This window comes from Sander vitreus, chromosome 15 (genome assembly GCF_031162955.1).
Source record: "Sander vitreus isolate 19-12246 chromosome 15, sanVit1, whole genome shotgun sequence".
Taxonomy (NCBI): domain Eukaryota; kingdom Metazoa; phylum Chordata; class Actinopteri; order Perciformes; family Percidae; genus Sander; species Sander vitreus.
This window is the reverse complement of record NC_135869.1, coordinates 8,983,163-9,004,680: the sequence shown is the minus strand read 5'-3', so window position 1 is coordinate 9,004,680 and position 21,518 is coordinate 8,983,163. Positions and strand designations below refer to the sequence as shown.

At 40.4% G+C, this 21,518-nt stretch overlaps 1 protein-coding gene across 1 annotated transcript; it reads right to left on the bottom strand.

The window, feature by feature from the left end:
- Positions 1-13,063: 13,063 nt before the first annotated feature.
- Positions 13,064-20,318, bottom strand: cbx2 (chromobox homolog 2 (Drosophila Pc class)). The gene is made up of 5 exons (XM_078269751.1): positions 20,229-20,318; positions 20,095-20,138; positions 17,596-17,661; positions 16,875-16,944; positions 13,064-16,798 (listed from the first exon to the last, which is right to left on the bottom strand). The coding sequence occupies exons 1-5, from the start codon at positions 20,298-20,300 to the stop codon at positions 15,434-15,436; spliced, it is 1,617 nt and encodes a 538-aa protein (XP_078125877.1). The 5' UTR covers positions 20,301-20,318; the 3' UTR covers positions 13,064-15,433.
- Between the last annotated feature and the right edge of the window lie 1,200 nt (positions 20,319-21,518).

Genomic DNA, 21,518 nt, shown 5'->3' with positions numbered 1-21,518 from the left:
CTGACACAACAATTTTTGTCACTTTTCAAACGTACAAATAAGTACACCATCATATATGCCTTCAAGGAGAAACGTGTCCAAAAGTGTTCTCCGTTATTTGAAAGATGATCACGTCTCACTCCACTTCATGACTTTTCACCCCACCTTTGAGTATGGCCGTTTGAAACAGCTCTAAACACTTACACATCATGCAAACTTTTTTCAAGTGTACTCAGGCCTGAATAAATCCTGCCATCCGCCACCTGCAGCCAAAACTAATCACTTTGTTGGTCCATGGTCTGACTTTGTACCAAATCCCGTTGATATCTGGTAGAATGTTTTTATGGGATAAACTGCTAACCTTGGTGGAAAAAAATGGGGAATTTCCTTTTGGGTTTTAATAATTGACTTGGCTTTGGAAAAAAAGAAATTCTTTACCTGCCTGCATTTTACTTATGTCTTGTATTTTGACCAGCTTTTTTTTTGATAAAAGTATGAATGTAATTTGTTAAATGAAGTTACAGAAATCAGGGAACACTGAATACGAGTTCATCACTGCCCTTTCTGAGCAGTTTGTTGGTATGTAGTCCTCTGAAAGGCAGACACGTCCTGTCAAAAGTTTTATTTGTTTGGTAAAGGATGCTATTTGACATGTGGCCCAGTTCATTGTGCTCTCCCACACATCAGATAATTGGAGGCTTTTGAAATATCCTCTCTGCTGCTGCTGCTCCCCGTCCTGGTCACGATGTTCAAACTGAGATGCGTGGCAAGGTTGATGTTGATTTTTCCAGCATTTTTGTCCGCTGTAAATTTCACCGAGCTGGGTTTGATGACTTGTGGGGAGTGATCCTGCTGTTTGATGTCCAGAGCTCGTTAATCCAAACCTCATCTGGTATGCAAGGTCAGACCCTACTTTGATGTGCACGAGCCAGCTCTGCCAAGTCTAGAGAGTCGAGAGGGCACTGTTCGTTTACGAAAGATCAGGAACTGTAGCAACCCTGACACATTTTGGCTTTTATCCATCAACTACTGTGAGGATGAGGTCTGGTTTGTTAAAGGGGCCCTCTTAGCTCTCCTGCAGCTGAAAGCGCACACATGAACGCTTTCTCTAGAAGCTGAATTAAATACAAATCTTTGCCCAAACACACAGGGTAATCGGAGGAATGTGTGGAACTTCCATGTTTTCCTCAGGGAGCCACCAATGCAGTTAATAAGACGAAAGCCCCATGATAACACAGAATAAATAACCAAAATATTAGCGGGTATCAACCTACTGCTCACATTGTTCTCACCATAATTGTCTTTGTGATAAAACTTTAAAAACTGCCACCCCTGAACCACATAACATTTTTTTTTAAGTTTATTCATTTTAAGGGAAGAGTTTTGTCCCATAAGATGATTTGCAAGAGCTCAAAACTTTTTTCACCTTTGTTCAAGATCCTTGGAAACAGAGAGGAATGAGTAGAAACTGTGTTTGTTATGTAAAATAAAGCAACAACGGCCCCCACTATGCACCCAGCACAGGAATTCACTGCAATTAACTCTTGAGCGTCACATGTAAATATGATGGTTTGGGGCTCCGTGGGCAGGCCGGCACTCACTCACACACAGGGAATCCTGGGCCTTTGTTCTCTCGGGGTTTTGGCTGGCCACCTAGCTATAATTTTCTCACAATGGCTGGCGTGTGAGCCGTCCATCATTTCTCTCCGGTGTCTCCCTATTTCTCCCAAGCACCCCGTCCACTGGCACCTCTCAAGCCTCGAGCATATTTAGGTTTACCCATTCCCAAGTGCTATCATCCTGTTATCTTGCACAACTACATGAGCCGCCTAAGGATATATATTAATTCACTCTCTTCACACTTGGCTGTGGTTTGGTCAGATATTAAGTATCTAAAGAGATCATTTCTGGAGGTCTGTGAGATTTTCCAGTGTACTTCAGAACCTCTGCAAATTGTTTCCAAGTCCACCCTTTTTCATGATTTAGCCTCTCACCTACAATAACTTTAGAAAGTATTACCAAGGAGTGCGGCTCTGGTTAAACATGATATTGCAAAAATACTGAAGGATTGGCCCACAGGTTGGTTTTAGAGTGATAAAAACCAGCACAGATAAATGTCTGATCACATTTAGTAAGAGAGAGTCCTGCTCTGTTAAGGCCCAGACACACAGTGCCGACGGCCAAACTTCGGCAGAAAAGGCAGTTGGGCTGATCAGTCTCCCCAAATTGGTCAAAAAAGTGCCTCGGAACACACCAAAGCGACGAGACGTAATACGTCTCCATAACAGCAGGCTGATTGGACGAACGCGTCACATGGGTCTTGTTTCTCCGGAAATTCCAAGACAGACTGTCGTGGCGGCTTGTTCAGAATACAATCTCATATTGTACTAAAATACTTTAAGTACATTTTAGTTTCTGAAAACATTTTAAGCGAGAAATAGGCCATGCAGTTGCTGAATCTGTCTTCATTTCAAATCAACAAATGCACTCTACTAATCAGATGGGTCATTTGAGTCCGACTGCCGGCGGGCATGTCAAATTGGCCATAATGAAGGACGACGGCCCCTCGGACGGATGACGGCACTGAACACACCGAACAGACTCGAGTCACTGACCTCGCCAGACTGTCCAACGGCCGATTATCGGCTCTGTGTGTCCACACCTTGGGATGGATGCTGTATGAAGGACTGGAGCCTTTAGTAAAATGTTTTTCTTCATAAACTGTAAGACAAGGTATTAGCGCTGCTTTCTTGTAGGGCTGTTAATTAATCACAGTTGTATCAAAATCACTATATGGACTAGTGCAAATAATTGCAATTAGATATTTTCCTCATATCGTGCAGCCCTACTTGTCCTTGTACTTGCTGGCATACCTCATGATGCTGACAGTCTACTGTCAAACGATGAAGGACAACAGGCCCAACTCAGTGCTCGTTTGCTGCAGGGGCAGGAGTTAATGTTGCAACAAAAACTGAAGAGGGGACGGTCAAAGGAAAATTGTCTTAAATTGAGCAGAAACCTCCACAGGGCATAAGACCTTGTTTTGCTAGCTAGGACATCTCTTCTGAGAGTTTCACCGTGTGGTCGTCACAGAGTGACAAAGAGAATGTGAATGCATGCGACAACCTGAGATTGGCTGAGAATGACAGTTTTGGCAGCCTTGCTCGAACAGGGTTACCAAAAGTTTGTAAAGCATGAAGGTTATCAGGAGCCAAAGCCCTCCAGCACCAGAAACTGAGACTAAAGCAACCTCACGTCTCCATCCTGATGTCAGAGCGCCTCATTAACATGCCTGTGGGTTGCTGATATAATTGCCTTCTGTCAAGGTGCTGCACAAACATGTCACGTCAATACTGCATGTTTCAGGGGCAGGACGGGTGCCTACGCCAGGCTTAAGCCCAGATTTCAGCAGTGATATTTTAGCACATTTGTATGTCACAAAGATACATTTCTTTATTGTGTATATCTCGCTTGTTGAAAAGGAAAACTGACTGACAAGTATCTCACGTTTGACCTGCAAGGGTCTAATACTCATAGCACATATATTTGGCTTTACAGGCATTACCATAGTTAATGCTTGTCGCTAAATAGTTCCAGCACATAACTCCTCCTGAAACCACAAATTGACGATTTTAAATTCCGTTTGTGTGGGTGTTAAACAAACGAGATGCAACATGTTAAGTAGTGAACTTTAGGTGTTAGTAAGCATTTTTTTTTATCACTTTGAAGATAGCCAGGCTGTTTTCCTCTACTTTCAGTCTTGATGCTAAACTAAGATCTCTCCTTGTCTCCTTACATCTTCAGCTCCATACTTAACACACAGACTTGAAAGTGGTACCAATTTTCTCATCCAACTCTCAGAAAGAAAGCGAATAAGTGCATTTTCCTAAATGTTGAACTGTTCTGTAAACATAAGCCGCTTTCTCACATGAACTCCGGACAATGTCCGACGAATCAGATGTGGACATTGTCCGGAGTTTCCCTTTTACACATGTAGCACACAACAAGAGATTGTCCGTGTCAGTCTTACTATATGGAAATTCTCTGTTTGGTATGGGCAAGGGGTGGCGCCTGGGTAGAGCGTGCAGGAGGCAGGACATGATGCGGATTAGACTACGGTCACGTAGCCAGTTGGTAATTTGGTCAACAACCAAGCCTCTTACCGTTCCTTGAATTTGTCCTGAAGAATAGGGCGTTGGCGACAGAAGTTCCAGAATCCCGTCATCTCAGTTGGTGTCTTCTTCCTTCTTGGAGTTTTGTTTTCTTCCGGTTTCGGCAGTGCCGCATGATAGAAATGTCATCAAAACGCCCCACTCACTCGCTTTGAATTGTCTGGACAATGACCTTCTCTATTCACACATGGGGTCAATTGGACATTACACAGATTTTGTACTAGGGAACTGACAGGGTAAAGTCGATTTAAGTTCCGGTCCAACGATTCGGACATTTGCATTCTCACATACAGCTCCTCTGGGTAATGTCTAGATAAGTTCAGGGTTGCAGTTCATGTGTCAAAGGGGATATAGACAGATTTCCTGGATGCAAAGCATGTAATATCAATCCATAAAATTAACGTAGCGTACTTTTTAAAAAAAAGGCATTTTGCTTTGCATTCATACACATTTTAAAATGTGTCTACTGTATTGTTTGCCCCTAAGCATCTTCACTGGAACTGGGAACTGCCTGAAAAACTGGCAGAAGCAAGCAGAGATTATAATTACTGTATCTTTGAAGAACAGTGAACAGCTAGAAGACCGTGCCATGCTAGAGGACATTTTCCTGTGCTGATTTCCTCAATTGTTCTGCAGATCCAAACTCACAAAGCATCTACCTATTTTGTGAAAAGCATAACCTACTACAACCTACTGATGCCTGAACAGAGGGAGAAGAAGAAAGCTTATAAAAGAGAAGAACAAGGGGCGCAGGCGGCAGAGTTTGGAAGACTACAGATTTATCACCCAGCCATGGAGTGGAAAAAAGTGCTGCTAGTCTGGAGAGTGGGTTTCCACTTCAGTTTAATTCAGTGTGAAGTGTTTAAGACATGAGTGTGGTTTGGGGAGATAAATGGGAAACCCAGGCTTTTTCCGTTGAGACTGACACCTCTCTGTATTCTGATCTATAATAACTTTCTCAGTAGTATTTTTCACAGTTAGTTGTTGACAGGCTGCAGTGGTAATTTGCTGCATGTTGATTCAGTATTTGAAGCATGTCTTGTTTTGGGTTTAAACTAAATTATTTATTTTTAGCTGGTGACCATTTTTTCTGACACGACTGGAAGCCACCAGTTTTTGAGTTTTCATCACATCTGCTGAACAGTACGTAACTGCATTGAAGTATTTCAGGAGATATCTGCCATCTAGTGGTACAGATGTGTGCAGATGTTTTCCACAGCTACACTTAAAGTGTAACTCACTCAGATCCTCCTCTGCCTGTGTCAGTGACGATGGATGCAGCATGCAAACTGCCGCACTGCTGTGGTTCATTGATTAAAAAGCACAAGTGTTCGGCATGTTAACAAGGGCTAATATTAGCACAGAACATTAGCTGAGCTTTTATCTGATATATATATATATATATATATATATATATATATATATATATATATATATATATATATATATATATATATATATATAGAAGACTAACACTACAGAATCAGTTTGAACAGTTTTGACTTGGTAAATCAAGAGCTCTCAAAACATTTGGTACCTCAGACAGAACCAGAAATACTGTGCATGTCTGTGTGTGTTTGAAGACTCCCTTTGTGTGAGAAATCTGCACAAAATGGCATGTTTGATGAAAGCTGGATGACTTGGCTCTGATATTCTAGGGTCATTGGCACTGTTAATGGTGGCTTTATTACCATGGCATGTTAACCTGAAGCACTGCTTGCAGTCTAAGAAGAAGCCGAGGAGCTGCATGAAAATGATTACACCGCAATTATATCAACCACTTTGTTGCGACTCCTCACTGCCCAGCTGTCTGCCGCCTGCTGCCAAGAAATGGATTAGTTTCACGGCTCCTCTAATAAGACCGTTAGACCAACAGCGTGAGCTCAAATAAATAAATGAAAGCTGCCGATAGGGGGACAGAAATAGATTAATGTTGCCAGACTGCGGCGTGTGTCTTCATCCAGCCATAGCTGGAAAACTGGCAGAAGCAAGTGGAGATTCTCATTATCTCTGAAGAACAGCGAACAGCCACAAGACTCTCACCGCGATCAGTCATATGTTCTCACACAGGACAGGCCAACGTCAAACAGAGAGTGTTTTGTATCCCCGTAAGGGCAGGAGTACAACTCAGGCGGTAATAAAACTCAGGCAGACCATGTTGGTCCTGTAAACGTAATCTGCAAAGTGTTAATTACAACCTGGCGCCTCTGTGAAGCTGTGTGTGCTAGAAGTCAGCTGAGTTGTCAGCTGCGTCCTGATCTCCCTCCCCTAAACAACATGGCTCGAGCCATGGCGACAGCCTTGGAAACGAGATTTTCTCTCTGTTGATGATCCTGTTTGAATGGGCTGCTTTAAACAAATTAAGAGCCAGTCAGATGCTGTGTTTGTGTGACCCCCTTTCTCCTCAGGGGTGGTGGTGGCCGGGGGTGCAGGCAGCCAGAGATCCTGTGTTGTTTACTGTCATTCATGTGAAGTGCCGAGAGTTTGTGTGTTTACCACACAAACCTTCTCACAGATGACACTCAATGAAAATGCTCTTAAGGCTGCATTATGGCCCACACAGCAATAAGAGGCAGCTGCTGCAGAGCTGCAATGATTAATCGATTGGCCAACAGTTAATTGGCAACTATTTTGATAATCTTTCCTTCAACTTAAAAAAAACATTCTGTTGTTTAATCTTTGGGGTTTGGACTGCTTGTCAAATAAGGAATACAGGAATTTCAAAGACTTCCTCTTGGACTCTTGGAAATTGTACTGAGCATTTTATAGACAAATCTGTTAACTGATTGACAAAATATTCACCAATCAAGAAAATAATCATTAGTTGCAGCACTGGATGGCGGTTCTCTTTTTTTATACTTTTCTTTAACTGTTTCTCATTATTCACATCCATCAACTATCAACGCTGTTTGAACATTGCAGAGCATAAAAAAAGTTTTTTCTGTGCTCACTCTGGTTTTAAGGAAATTCATCCCTCCTCTCTTTGGTGAGACTTAATTCAGAAAGCCCTTTCTCTGTCTACCCCTGTCTCTGTAGCCCCAGAGGACAGGGTTCAGTCAATGAGCCCCACTCTCAGATTTTGTTATTTTGTTATTGTGTAATGGCCTCCAAAGGTTGAAGGATGGCTCCTCTACAGGTCTCCCCGAGGAGCAAACCCTCTATCTAGACATTAATCTACTGCTGTGAGACAGACACGCTTGTTTAGCTAGCACAAAGCCCAGTAAGCTGTTGTCTCTGAGAAAAAGCTGGCCGTCTCCAGAGCCACTGGAGGCTGCGATGGCTGGAGCCAGAGTAATGACCTGTGAAATTCACCGATAGAGTTGTCCTGTTGCACACAGGTCCGCCGGCACCGGGCCTTGTTCGGGGCCTGCCGCTGATTTATCAGCACGCCTCTCCTGGTGCCATTGGCTTAATGGAGTTTTATGTGGGTTGACCAAAGGGCCCCAGTTTTGTGGAAATTAATGTAGTATTTGGGACTGTCAAAGCTTGTCACTTATCTGTTGAAATGCCTTAAAAAAAGCTAAATTTTAAGATGTTGATTCTAAATTATTTGGTTAACTTGTCAATATTTGAGCTTCATTTCCACAAGTGTATCGTAGCAATGGTTTCAAATATTTGCATTGCTTTGTCGTGTGAAATAGTCAATATTTTCTCTCCTTCTCAATCTGATTAGGATGTGAGGCTGAAAGTTAAGTAGATGTGCCTTTGAAGGTGGTAAGGAGAGTAGCTGTGTCTTCCCCAGAGCAGATTATGCAAAGATCAGAGGGGCAAACTTCCCACTGGCACCTTCTGTCTGGTAGATACAGTTTGACTTTGTTACCTCAGTTTCACAGCAGAGGGAGATTCCTATTTATTTCTGCCCTGTGGGTGTTAAAAGAAACTGCTCGCTGGAAGAGAAACTGGTTTTCATATCAAAAACGGCCTTTTTACAATAACTCCTCAGACTCTTTGTCGTACTTTCTTCTGTCTTACTTTTTATTTTACAATATCCTGTTCTTTTTGCCATTTTTTTACAATGTTTTTCCCATATTGTATTATTACGTAATCATTAGTGTTATTATATTATATTATTATATATTATAATAGTGTTATTATCAGTTTTTAAGGTATTCGTTCATAAATAATCATGGCAGTCTATCCAATACCAGTCAATATTTTAGTCTGGACCAAAGTGGTGGACAAACCAACATTAAGAGCCATGCCGCTAGTGTGGGTAATACACATTAATGTAAATGCTGGCTTGTACAGTTATGTCCATAGTTTTCACTGCTCTTATCAATTTTTTATATTCATATTGAATCAGTGACGATGTAAAGGTTCAGCACTTATGGTTTCCATAACTTCTTGGTAGATACTTTAGATTTCTTTTGCATTTAGGAAACAGGAACAGGAAAAGATAAAATCAGGTTTTCAAGTGGTACTACTTAATAAGTATTTACACATTTAAGGCCACAACTCTTCTAGATAGGTTAAATAAAAGAGAAACCAGTGTCCTTAGTTCCAAATTGACAAGTAGAGATTTTGTGGTTTGCAGTTCACCTGTCTTTGAACTCTGACACATCATTCGGTGTGCCTCAAGGCTCAGTTTTAGGTCCTTTAATTTTTTTTATCTTTAAACACTATGATGTCATCTATAGACACATCTGTGCTAATGTTATGCAACTGCATGTTGTCATGCACACAACACTGGGCCTGGTTGTTCCTATTTAACTGTATGTTAGATACAGATGTCCAAGAACATCTTACCGCTCTACAAGGACTTACAGTAACTGTACAACTTATTGGCTTCACTACCAAAGATATACTGTCAACTGAGCTACAGACAGTTGATGGTATTTCTACCTTGTTTTAAGAGGCAGAATTATTGGTATCAGGTTTGACTTGAAGTTTGAATGACATATTATGACTTTCACAAAGATTGCATTATATTATTATCTCTTCAGTACTGAGAAACTCTTACACGCTTTTCTTTCATTTGCAATATGCTTCTGTCTGACTTCTTTAAATAGTAATAAATCAGTTGTGGTTATCCCAAATGTTGCTGACAAGGACTGTAGGACTGTACACATTTAATTAGTTTTAAAGTTGTGTGCTCGTAATATATAACATGTATCATTCTTCCAAAGTATCTAGAGTTGACCTGCTTATGATCCCCATAAGGCTAGGACTTAAAAGGTGTTGTATTAACTTCTTATTAGCTTGCCCTTTAAAATAGCCTTGACGTGGAGGTGAGAAAAGCAGTTGATATTATTTTATATAATTATATAAGCTCTGAACCATACTCCAACCTTTTCAGGCCAGTCAAAGTTATGATTAATTATTCAATTCTTATTTATCAATTTGTTCTGCCTTTTCCAGCTCAAAAACTCAAATCACTCAATGTAGTTTATTGTGAAATGTTTATTATATAATTTGTAACATACAAAGCTTTATTTGCATAACTGACTTACAAACCCAATAAATTAATTTCCCTCTAATTTCACTCATTATTCATTCATTGAGTTACTTCATATTTTTATTACTTTGACATTTGATGTGTCCAAGTAGAAGCTTCAAATGAATTATATTGGAACAATATGGCTCTGGCATTGCATCTCTCACGTTTTACAGGTAGTTGAGTGGCAATTGAAAAAGTGTTTCATGGAACGAGGATGACATCAGATACCACGACTAATCAATAGGTTTTCTCTCTGCCTGCTTGCCCTTCAGGTGTCCGTGAATTCAGAGGGAAGGAGGCGGAGTTCATCCGGTGTAATAAAAGTAAGCTTGGAGGAAAATGTGACAGATGTGGAGGCCTGTGCCAGCGAGAAAAGCAAGAGTGGGACTGTCAGACATGTCGACTCCGGCGTAGTGATGGATGGAGAGTGAGGTAAGACAGATGACATCGTCTGTCTGAGGCCGTGTTGTCATAGTGGAGGATTGCCGCTTGTCTTAACCTCTCAATATCAGAGAGCAAACTGAAGTTTGTTTACACTGCTCCAGTGGAGTGATTTAGAATGAGGGGCGAGGGAGACGTGGGTGTAGAAGGTATGCTTGCTGGAGGGTCGGATCAGGTTTCTAAACATTCCCTTTGAAATCGAATAGCAACCATCCCAGGCGTTTTAAACTCAACCAGCCCTGTTTGGTTACAATTCTCAAGGTAGAGAGGATTCCAAACACAAATACAAACAGAGAAAATTAAATATCAATATCAGTATTGGCTTTTAAATACCCATATTAGTCAGCATCCAGCCTGGAGTCTGGCCAAAGTAGAAAATAAAAAAGTTTTTTACTGTTGCTTCTTTGCGATATGGAGCCTTTATAAAGCAATAAAAGAACAAAATATAACTGTTATGAGAAACCACTGTGTACCTTTCTGAATAATAGACCCTTTTCTGACAATCATTTCTATACTTTGTACTAGTAATTTACATAGTGAAGATTGTGTGCCTGCAAAGATAAGTAAAACCTTTTTCTGCAAATGAAAAGGTAGGTAAAATATGTTCCCATGCGTCCCTACTCATCCTTTGTATCAGTTGCTTACTTACAACAATGCATCATGGAAAAAAGCATATTTCTGGCTTTTAAACAAAGGCCAGAGTTAAGCAAAGAGCTGATTGATTTACAGCATCTTGTGTTGCTAAAACAATAACACTTTCTGGGGAAAAAAACAAAAACATCCCCGGAGATGAACTTGCTGAATGCTCTTCAAAACAACATGGTTTGGTGGGGTGTGTTATTGCGATGGAAGATGGATTGGAGTCTGGCTTATTTTGCCAGGAGTCAGGTGTGGGGGGGAATCGGGGTTGGTGCATCGGCGCTGGTGGTGAGGTGGGGGTTTAGGCTCATTTCCAACCCCAGCCTGAAGTCAGTGCTGGGCCGGGTTGTTGGGTATATGTATGTGTTGGAATTGGGGGGGGGGGGGGTTGGGATTACACTGTCACACTGTTCATACTGTTTATGCATACCAGGCCACTGTGAGTGCCTCTTTGTCGCGTAAGTGTTTACTTGAATTTATTTTGGGAGAATTCCACATGACTGGGACGGGGATCTCTATAAATTATGGAATCGAGTGCTTTGTGTAATGATAACTTCTGTCAGTTAGTCAGGCTGTGTGACAGTGTTTTTAAGAGTGTGTAAATACAGGGGTGGTGAAAGAGGGAGAGGGGTGTCTGTGTGTTGAAAGGTGTTGCAGACTTTCTTGTTCATTTAGTCTCTTCAGCAGAACAATAACAATGCTGTAAAATGAGCTTCTTGCACCACTTTCCCCACATGTATGCTACTGAGAACTAGAATATAGGCTTACTATACCTACTTATGTTTACTTAAGTACTGTACTTAAGTACAGTTTTGATATATTTGCACCTTAGTTGAGTATTTCCATATTATGCTACATTTCAGTTGGAAATATTGTACTTGTTATTCCACTACATGTATTCAACAGTTATAGTAACTACTTACTTTGCAGATTCAGTTTTTACATACAAGAAATCGGCTTATAAAATATGAATAATCGATACATTTTGGAAACTCCCAGAACCCAAAGGTGTCATCTTCAGTTATCATTTTTTTGTCTGAACAGTTAAGATCCCTAAAGACATTCAGTATATCACGATATGAGGTATAGAAATGCTGCAGATTCTCAGATTGGGGAAGCTTTGAATTGATGTCACTTAAAACAGTTGATAGATTGTTAAATTGTCAATTATTTCTTTAGTCTTTTGACTAAACGATTAATCAGCCAGTCATTTCTGTACAAAGAACATAGCACTTTTCTGATCTGTTATGATTACAGGTCAAGAGTTAACTGTGACAATAGCCATTTATTACAACAAAATGGCCAGTTCTGGCAGCTGAGGAATGATGGGAAACCGGACAGACAGACGGGCTGTATTGTCCTCTGTCCTGTTAGAAGTCCACTCTGCTGTTACTAAGAGATTATTTGATTTGAAAGACTAAGTGCCAATTCAAAAGCTGAGTTACTCTGCAGTTGCCTCCCCTGTCCTCAGTGGAGCTCTGGACTCCCAAGTTTGTGGGTTAGAGACACACAAGGTATTGCATAGCCAAGCCACACTCCATACCTACACAGAGCCGAGGCAAATCAAACGGAATGAGCGGCTGAAATTGAATCACTGGCCATACAGTGTAAGTGTTGGCATGTCAGAGGCATGTAAAGGTTTACAATGTTATCAAGATCATCAGATGAGGATGCAGTGGAAACAGAGGACATCTACATTTCTCTTGGCAAGCTCTTGAAATGAGAAACTGTGGTCGTAGATAACTTAAAACTCGAGCCATTGTTGAGAACAAAAACGTGATGCGGTTTGTATCATTGTATGTATTTTACTATAGAGGAAATATCAGTAAATGCTGTTGTACTATTATTATAGAGAGAATACTAAAGTGTAACTGTAGTGGGAGCTTTTAATGTAAGAGAATCAGAAAAGTGACAGTTTGTTTGCTGCATAATAAGATGCATTGAGTTGAACAGATAACATGAACAGATTATATAATTATGGCTAATTAAGAAACTGAAGCGCTCTTGGGTGTCTTTGCCTTCAAGTACAACAGCACCATCTAGTGGTTGTTATAGTAAACATGTCCATGAGTTGCAGTGGAGACAAGAGATAAAAAGTCTTGACTGAGTTTCTGTTATCTTGTTTCCTCCCTAATAGATGTGATTTATTTAGCAGTGGTGTTAATGAAGACTACACCGACACTGCTAACGTGCTGGAAGAAGCGTAATTAATTGGTTAGTCTGTAATATGTCCAATAGCAACTGCAGGAGCCCAGCGTGTTGTCTTCAAATTGCTCGTTTTGTACTAATCCAAACATATTCAATTTACAGTCGTTTAACTCTGATAAAAGCAGCACATTCTTACATTTTAGAAGCTGGAACCAGCAAATGTTTGGCAAAACAAACAAGTCACACATAAGTTTGTACCATTTATTAGTCAATTTGACAAGTGGCACAATACAAGGATTGATGACACCGTCCTACCCTGAAAGGCTCTTAAATTTGAAATAAATAAATTGTAAAGAGAACATACCATTGAGATGGTTAGTAGATCTAAAATAAAATAAAATGATCACAACTGGAAACATACGTATGCCAAGTTCGTTCTTTTCATTAAGAAAAGCAAATACAATAAAAAATAAACATTCTCCTATAAACACCGTGCGCTACCCCATAGCCTATACCATGGTAGTGATAAATGACATTGTGACTGCGCCTAGACTAAACTGTACCTACTGCCTGATGCATGCTTTTGACTTTAAAGAAATATATGCAGAAACTATATTGACAAGACAGCAAATGCTTTGCACTAATGTTTTTCACCTGTAATATGAGAATTCACACATTTTGTTTTCAGCTGGTCCTGAATAGAAACTACTTCAATAACTGTAATCTATTGCTTCATTAAGGCATCAAATATGTGTCTGTTCCATACATTTGTGATAAGTCTTTTTTTTTTTCTGTTTCAAAACAATACAGACAAGAACATGACAATGGTGCAGTCTCTATGCTATGCTCTACGGGTACTCCTTTATTGAACAACCTGAAATTCTAGCTATCTTTGGGGTAATGCCTTTGTGTTTAGTCTTTGAGAGAAAGAAAGGCACAGTCTGCAGAGCAGGATTAGACAGAAGAGTTCAGTCGAAGTGCTTTGTTGCTGAACTCCTCTCAAGGGAGCAGAAAGTAGCGCACATTGTTGTGGTTTCTTTTCCGTTACATCACATAAAGATCTATTTTTTTTTCTTTCTGGGAGGCCGGGCCTGCAGCTCCTGAACCCATGCAGGCAGGTGAAAGTGAGACGTCTGCAGCTGCAAAGGAAAAGAAAAACAAGAAAACAAAACATATCTGGTATTTCAGTCCTCGACATTTTGAAACACCAGCAACCGACCCAACGACATCTGGTGTTTTTGTGGTCGGCGACAAACAATGCGGAGCGGTTTATTGTCAAGCTTTGTCCACACCCAACCGTTTCCCACAGTGGTTTCAAAGCAGTTGCCTCGTCTCAAAGGCTCATGGGAAAGCTCCAACAGACTGAGGGAGCGGCATCGTCGGGTGTACTGACCCAGATCACCCCGTCATGTCAACACAAGCACCTAGCCTCTGGTGTTTGTCCATATTAATTACAAGTCTGAGAAGAGTAGAGTTGCTGGTGAATGAAGTCCAGAAGTGATGCAGAGGCAGAAGAGCAAAGCTCAGGCCGAGTCTTATCTGAACACTGAGATACTGTATCTGACTCCCCACATGCTTCAGCCTGTTTGAAGAAACTGTGCTGATAAGCTGGCTGTACTGTGGAATGAAACTTCTTTTTGAGACGATAATGGTGCGCCCAGTTTAACACCGGGTGGAACTCAGAGGCTGCTCTGATGGAGCTTTTCATTACACCAAAAATAAAGCCATTGTCTGCTGCTGGAGCTGGTTGCTGGTACTGACAAGTTTATACAGCACGAGAGTCACAATACATTTAGAGCTATATGAATAACAATTACATGGACACACTGATGGTATATCCTGGAGGGAAAGGCTTTCCTGTCCCCCGAGAAATTAATATACATTTGCAGCAAAACGTCAAAAAAAACGAGGTAGCTAACTTATGAAAAAATAAACAATGCTATACTAAAAATAAAAAAATAAAAACTGGTTTACATTAGCTATTAATTGATATGGATTTACAGCACTGACACATGGACTAAATGTCTCCTACCCATAAAAGAAGCTACGCCTCCTGCTCATGCCTACCATTTCATCATGAAGACATTCCTCTTATCTGCTGTGGTGTATGTTATAACAAAACAGATCTCATCAACAGAGAAAACACAGACGAGATCAACATGAATGATCCTACCTGCAACCTACACGGGGCATTGGAGTTTTGTCTTGACACTTGAATGAATGAATACGTTATTTTTCTCCAGGACCCCAGTTACAACGCAAGTTAGGACTCACTGAAACCAGGATTAGTTTCCTCAGACCAAAACACAGCCTCTTACACCTCGGTGGGCATTGCCCTTTCTCCACTGCCATTTCTTGAACAATTTGTAGACATGAGCAAATAAATAATCACAATCAATAACTGGTGTTCTGTCCTTTTTGTTATATATATATTTTTTTTTAAACCTAAAAACTGGTCTTTTACTAAAAGAAGATGAATCGCAAATTGACCTCCAGTCGCTGATGCATTCCTCAGGAATTCTCCAGCCAAAGGTTTTATCTAATTCCTTCAGAACCCGAAACCCCCCCCCCCCCGTTTGCTTCAAAACCCATCTGGTTTGCAGTGTCTGGGGTCCTGTCAGTAGTTGCGAATGCTGAAGAAGCCCACACTGGTCGGCGACTCCTTGACTGTGACAGTAACTAGATTAGCAGTGACATCCGTTACAAACACGTGTTCTATCAGACTACGTGTGGGCTTCCAGTCCTGGTTCTGGACCGCTACAGAGTGATCTTGTCCAACGTAGGAAGGATCCTGGTCCGAGTCTGAGCTGCTCTCCTCTTCGCCTGTGCTCATGTCATTCGTTTTGGCTTTCTTGTCTTTGGGGGCCGATCTCTCTTGCTGGCTCTGGACCTCTGTGGAGGATTTCTGCACACTGCTCTTGTCCAGCCTGCCTTGGACTCTGGGGGTCTGGATTTCGGTCGCCTCCCTGGCCTTGTCTGCTCCAGGCTGGCTCTTTCTGGCCTGAAGTCTTCCAGGGGTCACTGGACTCTTAGGCGAATTATATTCCTGATTCTGGGAGACGGTGGTTTTCCTTGCTGGGTTTGTTGCATTTCTCAGGCCTGACGTTGGCGTAGTGCCATTTCCAGGAGCATCGTTGCTTTGCACCAGTTTGTTCTGAAGGTTGAGTGGCTGAGGGCCAGAACCTTGATTGGAGGAGGCATTTTTCGATGGTAAGGTAGCCACTGCTTTAGTATTGGGTATCCGCTGCATCGTTGACACAGGGGCCTGGGGTTTCTTTTGTCCATTGGGGGAGCTTAGTGTATGCTGAGTGCTTCCTTGAACGAGAAGTTTGGATGCATTCAAATTCAACGCCGCTACCCCTTTTGATTTACTAGTAGCTGCTTTCAAATCCAGACTTGTCCCGCTGCTCATACTGGAGATGGACAGTTTACCCTCAGCAACATTCCTGCTCTGACTGGATTTGTTCAGGGACAGGGAGGCAGGCTGGACTGACCTGCAAGATCCCACGGTGCTCACAGAGTTTTTAACAGCCCCGCCCTGGGTCAAAGGGCTCCTGTTCTGACCACCCACTGTATCCCGAGGCGAGCCCCGAGGGAAACCCATGAAGGTGAAGCTCGCTGGGTGAACGGGCTTCTTGATCGCCCCCGGAAGATCAGTATCTTTGGACGACTTCAGGATTTTGCGAGGGCCCTTGTTCTGTGGAAATTCCTTTGTTTCAGTGGACTGAGGTTTCTTGCTTCGCTTCTTTGGGGGCTCCTGTTTTGCGACGACAATCTGTGCCTTCTTCTGAGGGACAGGGTGAAGGTCTCGTGTTCTGACACCCGGGGTTGCCGGTTTAGCGTGGCAGTCGTCGTCGTCATCGTCGTCGTCATCATCTGACGAGGATGAAGAGGAGGAGCACGAGGAGGAGGAGGAATCGGAGGACGCTGATGACGAGCCAGATGAAGAGCTGCTTGACTTAAGAGCTTCAGGCACATTTTCCTAAATGGAAGAGCAGGTGTCAGATACGGTGTACTACGCCAACAAAGAATAACATTGTGCTTTAAATTGTACTTACTAGGATTTTCCGTGGTCGTCCTCTCGGCCTTTTCCCTTTCTTGCGCATTAGAAGCTCTTTTTCTTGCTCTCTGTAAAAAAAATATATATATATGTTAACGAATGCTTAACGGTGGATTTTGTAGACTAAATTTGACATTTTTGTTGTTTCAGTGTTCAGTATGATTAAAACATGAAGCAGATGAGCAATATGATGGCCAACAAATTTAAATAAAGACAGCAAAATATCAATATCAAGTATTTGAAATATCACTAGCATTACAACTACATCTAACGTGTATTAATTAGGTCTGCATTTTTTTCTATGTTTCAAATGTTGCTATACTTTCTTATGCAATGCTAGAAATGCAACAAGTTCAAAGTTTTACTGTCATATGCACAGTAAGGAAACATGTTTCCCTGTACAATGGAATTCTTCCTTTGCTGTCCACAGCATGCAGAACAATGTAAAATCTACAATATATACTACAAATATACAAAATATATTTTTTTTTAAAAGGCAGCATGTGAAAATTAAAGCAACAATAATAATAATAATAGTAAAACAGTGCAAATGTAAATAGTGCAAGTTAAGAATGTGTCTATAAATGCTAGTAAAATATGCCATTTTATTGAGATTGCATAAACCACTTAATCATATCACTTAATGTGTGTTTGAGTGTTACAAGGCTAATGTTTAACTCCACTCATTGACGTGTTAATGTCTCGATAAGGACACTCACTTTTTGTTGAATGCAGCCAACAGTCTTGGGTCAAGGATGTTTTCTTGGGGCTCCCAGCTGTTGTGTCTGAAATAAATTAACACGTGTTACACATCGCAGTATTAAGTCAAAATTGATTTGACGTACCCTCCAGCCTCAGCAGGGACCCCAAATGTAGAAAATGACCGTTCAACAGTTTGTTCATTCGTTCAGAAACAGAGGACTCTGGTGTTCCAGCAGCCGTGAACTTACTATAGATGACCTGTGTGTTTCCTGAGACAAACTATTTAAGAATTGGCTGAGAAAGACCATGAAGAAGTCCGCTCAAAACAGGCAAAGAGCTAAAATCTATTACGATTGTGCCCACAGATATATGTATACTCTAATTTAACCATCAAACAAGCACAGTGGAAAGCTTGATATGCAGTGTAAATGATTTGAAATTGTTGAGAATCGTTACTTGGTTTGTCTAACAGCGTCAAAACCATTTCCAACGGGGATTTCAGAAGGCTGCATCTTTTTTTTTTTACTGAAACAAACAATCTCACATTCACACCCATTTTAAGCAGTGGCTGGTAGAGGTGTTGAAATTAATCCAATAATCGATGCATCGAATCGTGGACATGGACGATGCTGCATCGATAATCGGACGGGCCATAATCGATTATTTCTGTTTACAATTTCTGTTTAGTGTAGGCCTAACAACCGTTCGGTTTACATATTCTGTTATGTTTTGCACATTCAGGAAGTGCCATGTGCTCAGTGCTGTAGTTTTATGTATCCAGTTTATTTAGTATTAGAGCACTGCAGAATGTTTTGTTTTTAAAGCTTGAAAAGCTATGAATTAAATGACTTTACAACTTGCCTCCTAAATCAGATTCAGTTTGGAGTTATTTTTCTTCCGACAGTGAGCAAGTGTGGTGAAAACCAGACTTTCGTTTCATTTTATACAAATTTAAAAAGATACTAATTAAAAATTTACAAAGCAATGTGAAGGAGAATTGCCTAAAAACCCTCCAGGGGCTTAAAAAACAGCGTTCTCCAGGCAGCATATTACAGGAAATAATTATTTCAATGTAATATCACAATTTGTATCAATAATTTTACACACACATCAAGAACACTGATTCATAATACATGCAAGTATACACAAACACCATCAATAACAGACTAAGGGCATAGAAAGACAAAGGAGAATATAAACACAGATAGATAATAGGCCTTTAGACTTCTATGACAAAAGGAAATATTGGTTGGTTATATAGGCAGTCCATTTGAAAAATATTGGTTGGTTAGAAGAAGTAATTTCAGGGCTATAAACTGCTGTGAAGACAGATTCAAAACTGACTGTTGATCTCTGGAGAAAAACATGAATACACCAGGAAGGAAGAACATTTTAAGGTCGTAGAAGTGCTGTGAAATGTATGGGAAGTGATGAAACTAGCCTAACTTTGATGCACTGGTGATGGCACCGCATGGAGTGTATTTTAGATAGCAAAAATATTTATATATATATATATATTTTTTTTTAAATAGCTGTACTTGGCCTATACTTTTTCTAGATATGAAAATCAACGCATCTGTAAGCTCCCTTTCCCGAGTTTGAGTGTCTAATTATTTGTCCACATTTTGGAGAATTGCTTAACTGCAGAAACAAACTCAAAACAGACCATTGTGTGTTGTCTTGAAGTGATCTGAACTACATGCATTTGTAATGACCTCTCTCCTCATTACTTGTTGAATAGCATCTTCTGATCAGCTGTCACCACTGAAATAATCAACCCCCACCCTTCTCTCACACACACACACACACACACACACACACACACACACACACACAAAGGATGTGGTTCTAACAGAAAGCCATGGAGCTGGCAGGCAATAGTGTGCATTGATGGTGGATTACAGCATTGATGTGGAGTGAACAGAAAGGGCAAGTGACAAGAAATGAAGGAAGAGTGGAGCCTTGCAAGCAGCGACATAAATGCTGAATAAAAACTAACAAAAATAAATAAATAACTGTAGATTTTGGGTTTTACGTAACGAATCTAACAATATATAATAGCTATATAGTAGTTATTAATCGAAATGTCTCAAAAGTCCTCGTAATTTGGACCGATTGGTGTTTGAGTCACACACTAATAACTAATAATAATAATAAAAATAAAAAAAAGTCAGGAATAAAATTACTAAAACATAACGATTAAATAGACGTATGAAAAACCATAAAGTTAAAAACCGATATAGTCGAAAAAGTGTTTGCTTTGGCTTTCCGTTAACTTCTCAAATGTGAGGTGTTATGAACAAAAGAAATCCAATATAAAGGCAGATTTTGAAGATAATTATGAGCAACGTGTCCACAGAATATCAATGTGATGATTTCGCGTCGTTGTTGTAGTTCGGACTCGGTGATTTGAGTAAAACAAATAACGGTTTAGCGAACAGTTTAACAGAAAGCAACAAGCGACACGTTGTTGTTGTTTTCATTGTTTCGGGCTGAGCAGCACCACTTGTACTTACTTAGAAGACCACCCCCTCCACTTCACGAGAAACTCCAACTTTCCCTGAAAGAAAACCAAGAGAGGAAGAACGTTTGTAAAGCAGCCGATAGAAAACAACCGCGGATAACCGTTTCAATGTTTCACAGCTCTGACCTTTCTCAGCCGTTTGTTTAAAATGCATTCCGCATCAAAAACCTGCTCTCCCACGGCGCTCAGCTCCTCCATGTCTGCCTTCACAAGAATCCTTTATCAAAAGACTAGGTGCGTCCAGCTCGTCGCATTACGCTAGGGCAGGACCGGATGTCTACAGCCTTGCCTTCAAAATAAACTATTACTAGGTAGAAAGTTACTTGCGTGGAAATTATGATTCAGCTGGTCTGGCTAACTTTTTATTCGAGTGCAGGTCTTTTAGTAATAATGTTGTAAACAAAATAGATAAGCCCAGTGGTCCATAACTTGTTTTGGCCTACTCTAAAATAAGAGTTAATCTATTTTCTCATTATCATTTATTAACTGTTTTTTTTTCTTCTTTCTGTTGCAATGTTTATTGTGACCGTTATGCACCGACCATACCAAGGTGTGTGGCTTTGTCAGCAAGCAAACTAGCCAGTAAGTTAATTAGTTTTGTAATGTAAGCATTAGAAAGTCAGTTCATTAAAATCATAACTAAATATAATAAAACATGCTGTAAATTTTATATCAAAATATCCATAATGGAAGTTGAAAAAAATACACAAAAATGTGGTCTAAGGGTTGGGGAAAAGTCCCACAGTCGCCAAGCATAGCGTTATTTTGAAAGTCGTAACCGGAAGTTTCGTGATTTCGTGCTTAACTTGATAACATTACACGAAGAGAGGCGGGCAACTGAGAATGTGGTTGGTTAAGCATGTCCCTTGGCAGCCACCGTCCTCTGTTCTTAGCACGTCAAGCACGTTCACATCTTATTATTATACACGGTTCACATACTGTAAGTGTAAGTAGAGACGTAGACGTGATCAAATAATCACCACTTTCTTCTCAAATCAGATCTTGAAACACATTATTTGTTTTTATTAGAGTTACCTATTTTACATTAATTGTATTGCTTTTAACTTCGCGTTCTTTACTCAATATGCTGGCTTCTTGTTTTAATTGTTTGGGGTTTAAAAATAATTAAAACACCATCTACATCAGGCAAACGTAACCATAAGTAAAGTAAAAATAAAAACCCAGATTTTGCTGATAAGTTATTTTATTAATTTGATTCTAATTCCACAGTTCAATTGTTATTCTCCGTTTTTGAACAAAAATTATAATTTACAGAAATGGTTAAGCACAATCTGTTCCTGTGTTCCTCCTGCATTTCCTTACATGAGATGAAAAAGAATCATCCAGAAAGACTGCCCACACAGGCAGCTGTTTCTCAACGTCGGACTATAGCACGAGTGCTTTTTTGTGTGACGA

Excerpts from the sequence above, each read along its gene's own strand:
- cbx2 (XM_078269751.1), bottom strand. The coding sequence starts at position 20,300 with ATGGAGGAGCTGAGCGCCGTGGGAGAGCAGGTTTTTGATGCGGAATGC. Across the intron at positions 20,139-20,228 it reads TAAACAAACGGCTGAGAAAG|GGAAAGTTGGAGTTTCTCGT; the intron begins GTCAGAGCTGTG and ends GTTTTCTTTCAG. Across the intron at positions 17,662-20,094 it reads TGGAGGGGGTGGTCTTCTAA|ACACAACAGCTGGGAGCCCC; the intron begins GTAAGTACAAGT and ends AATTTATTTCAG.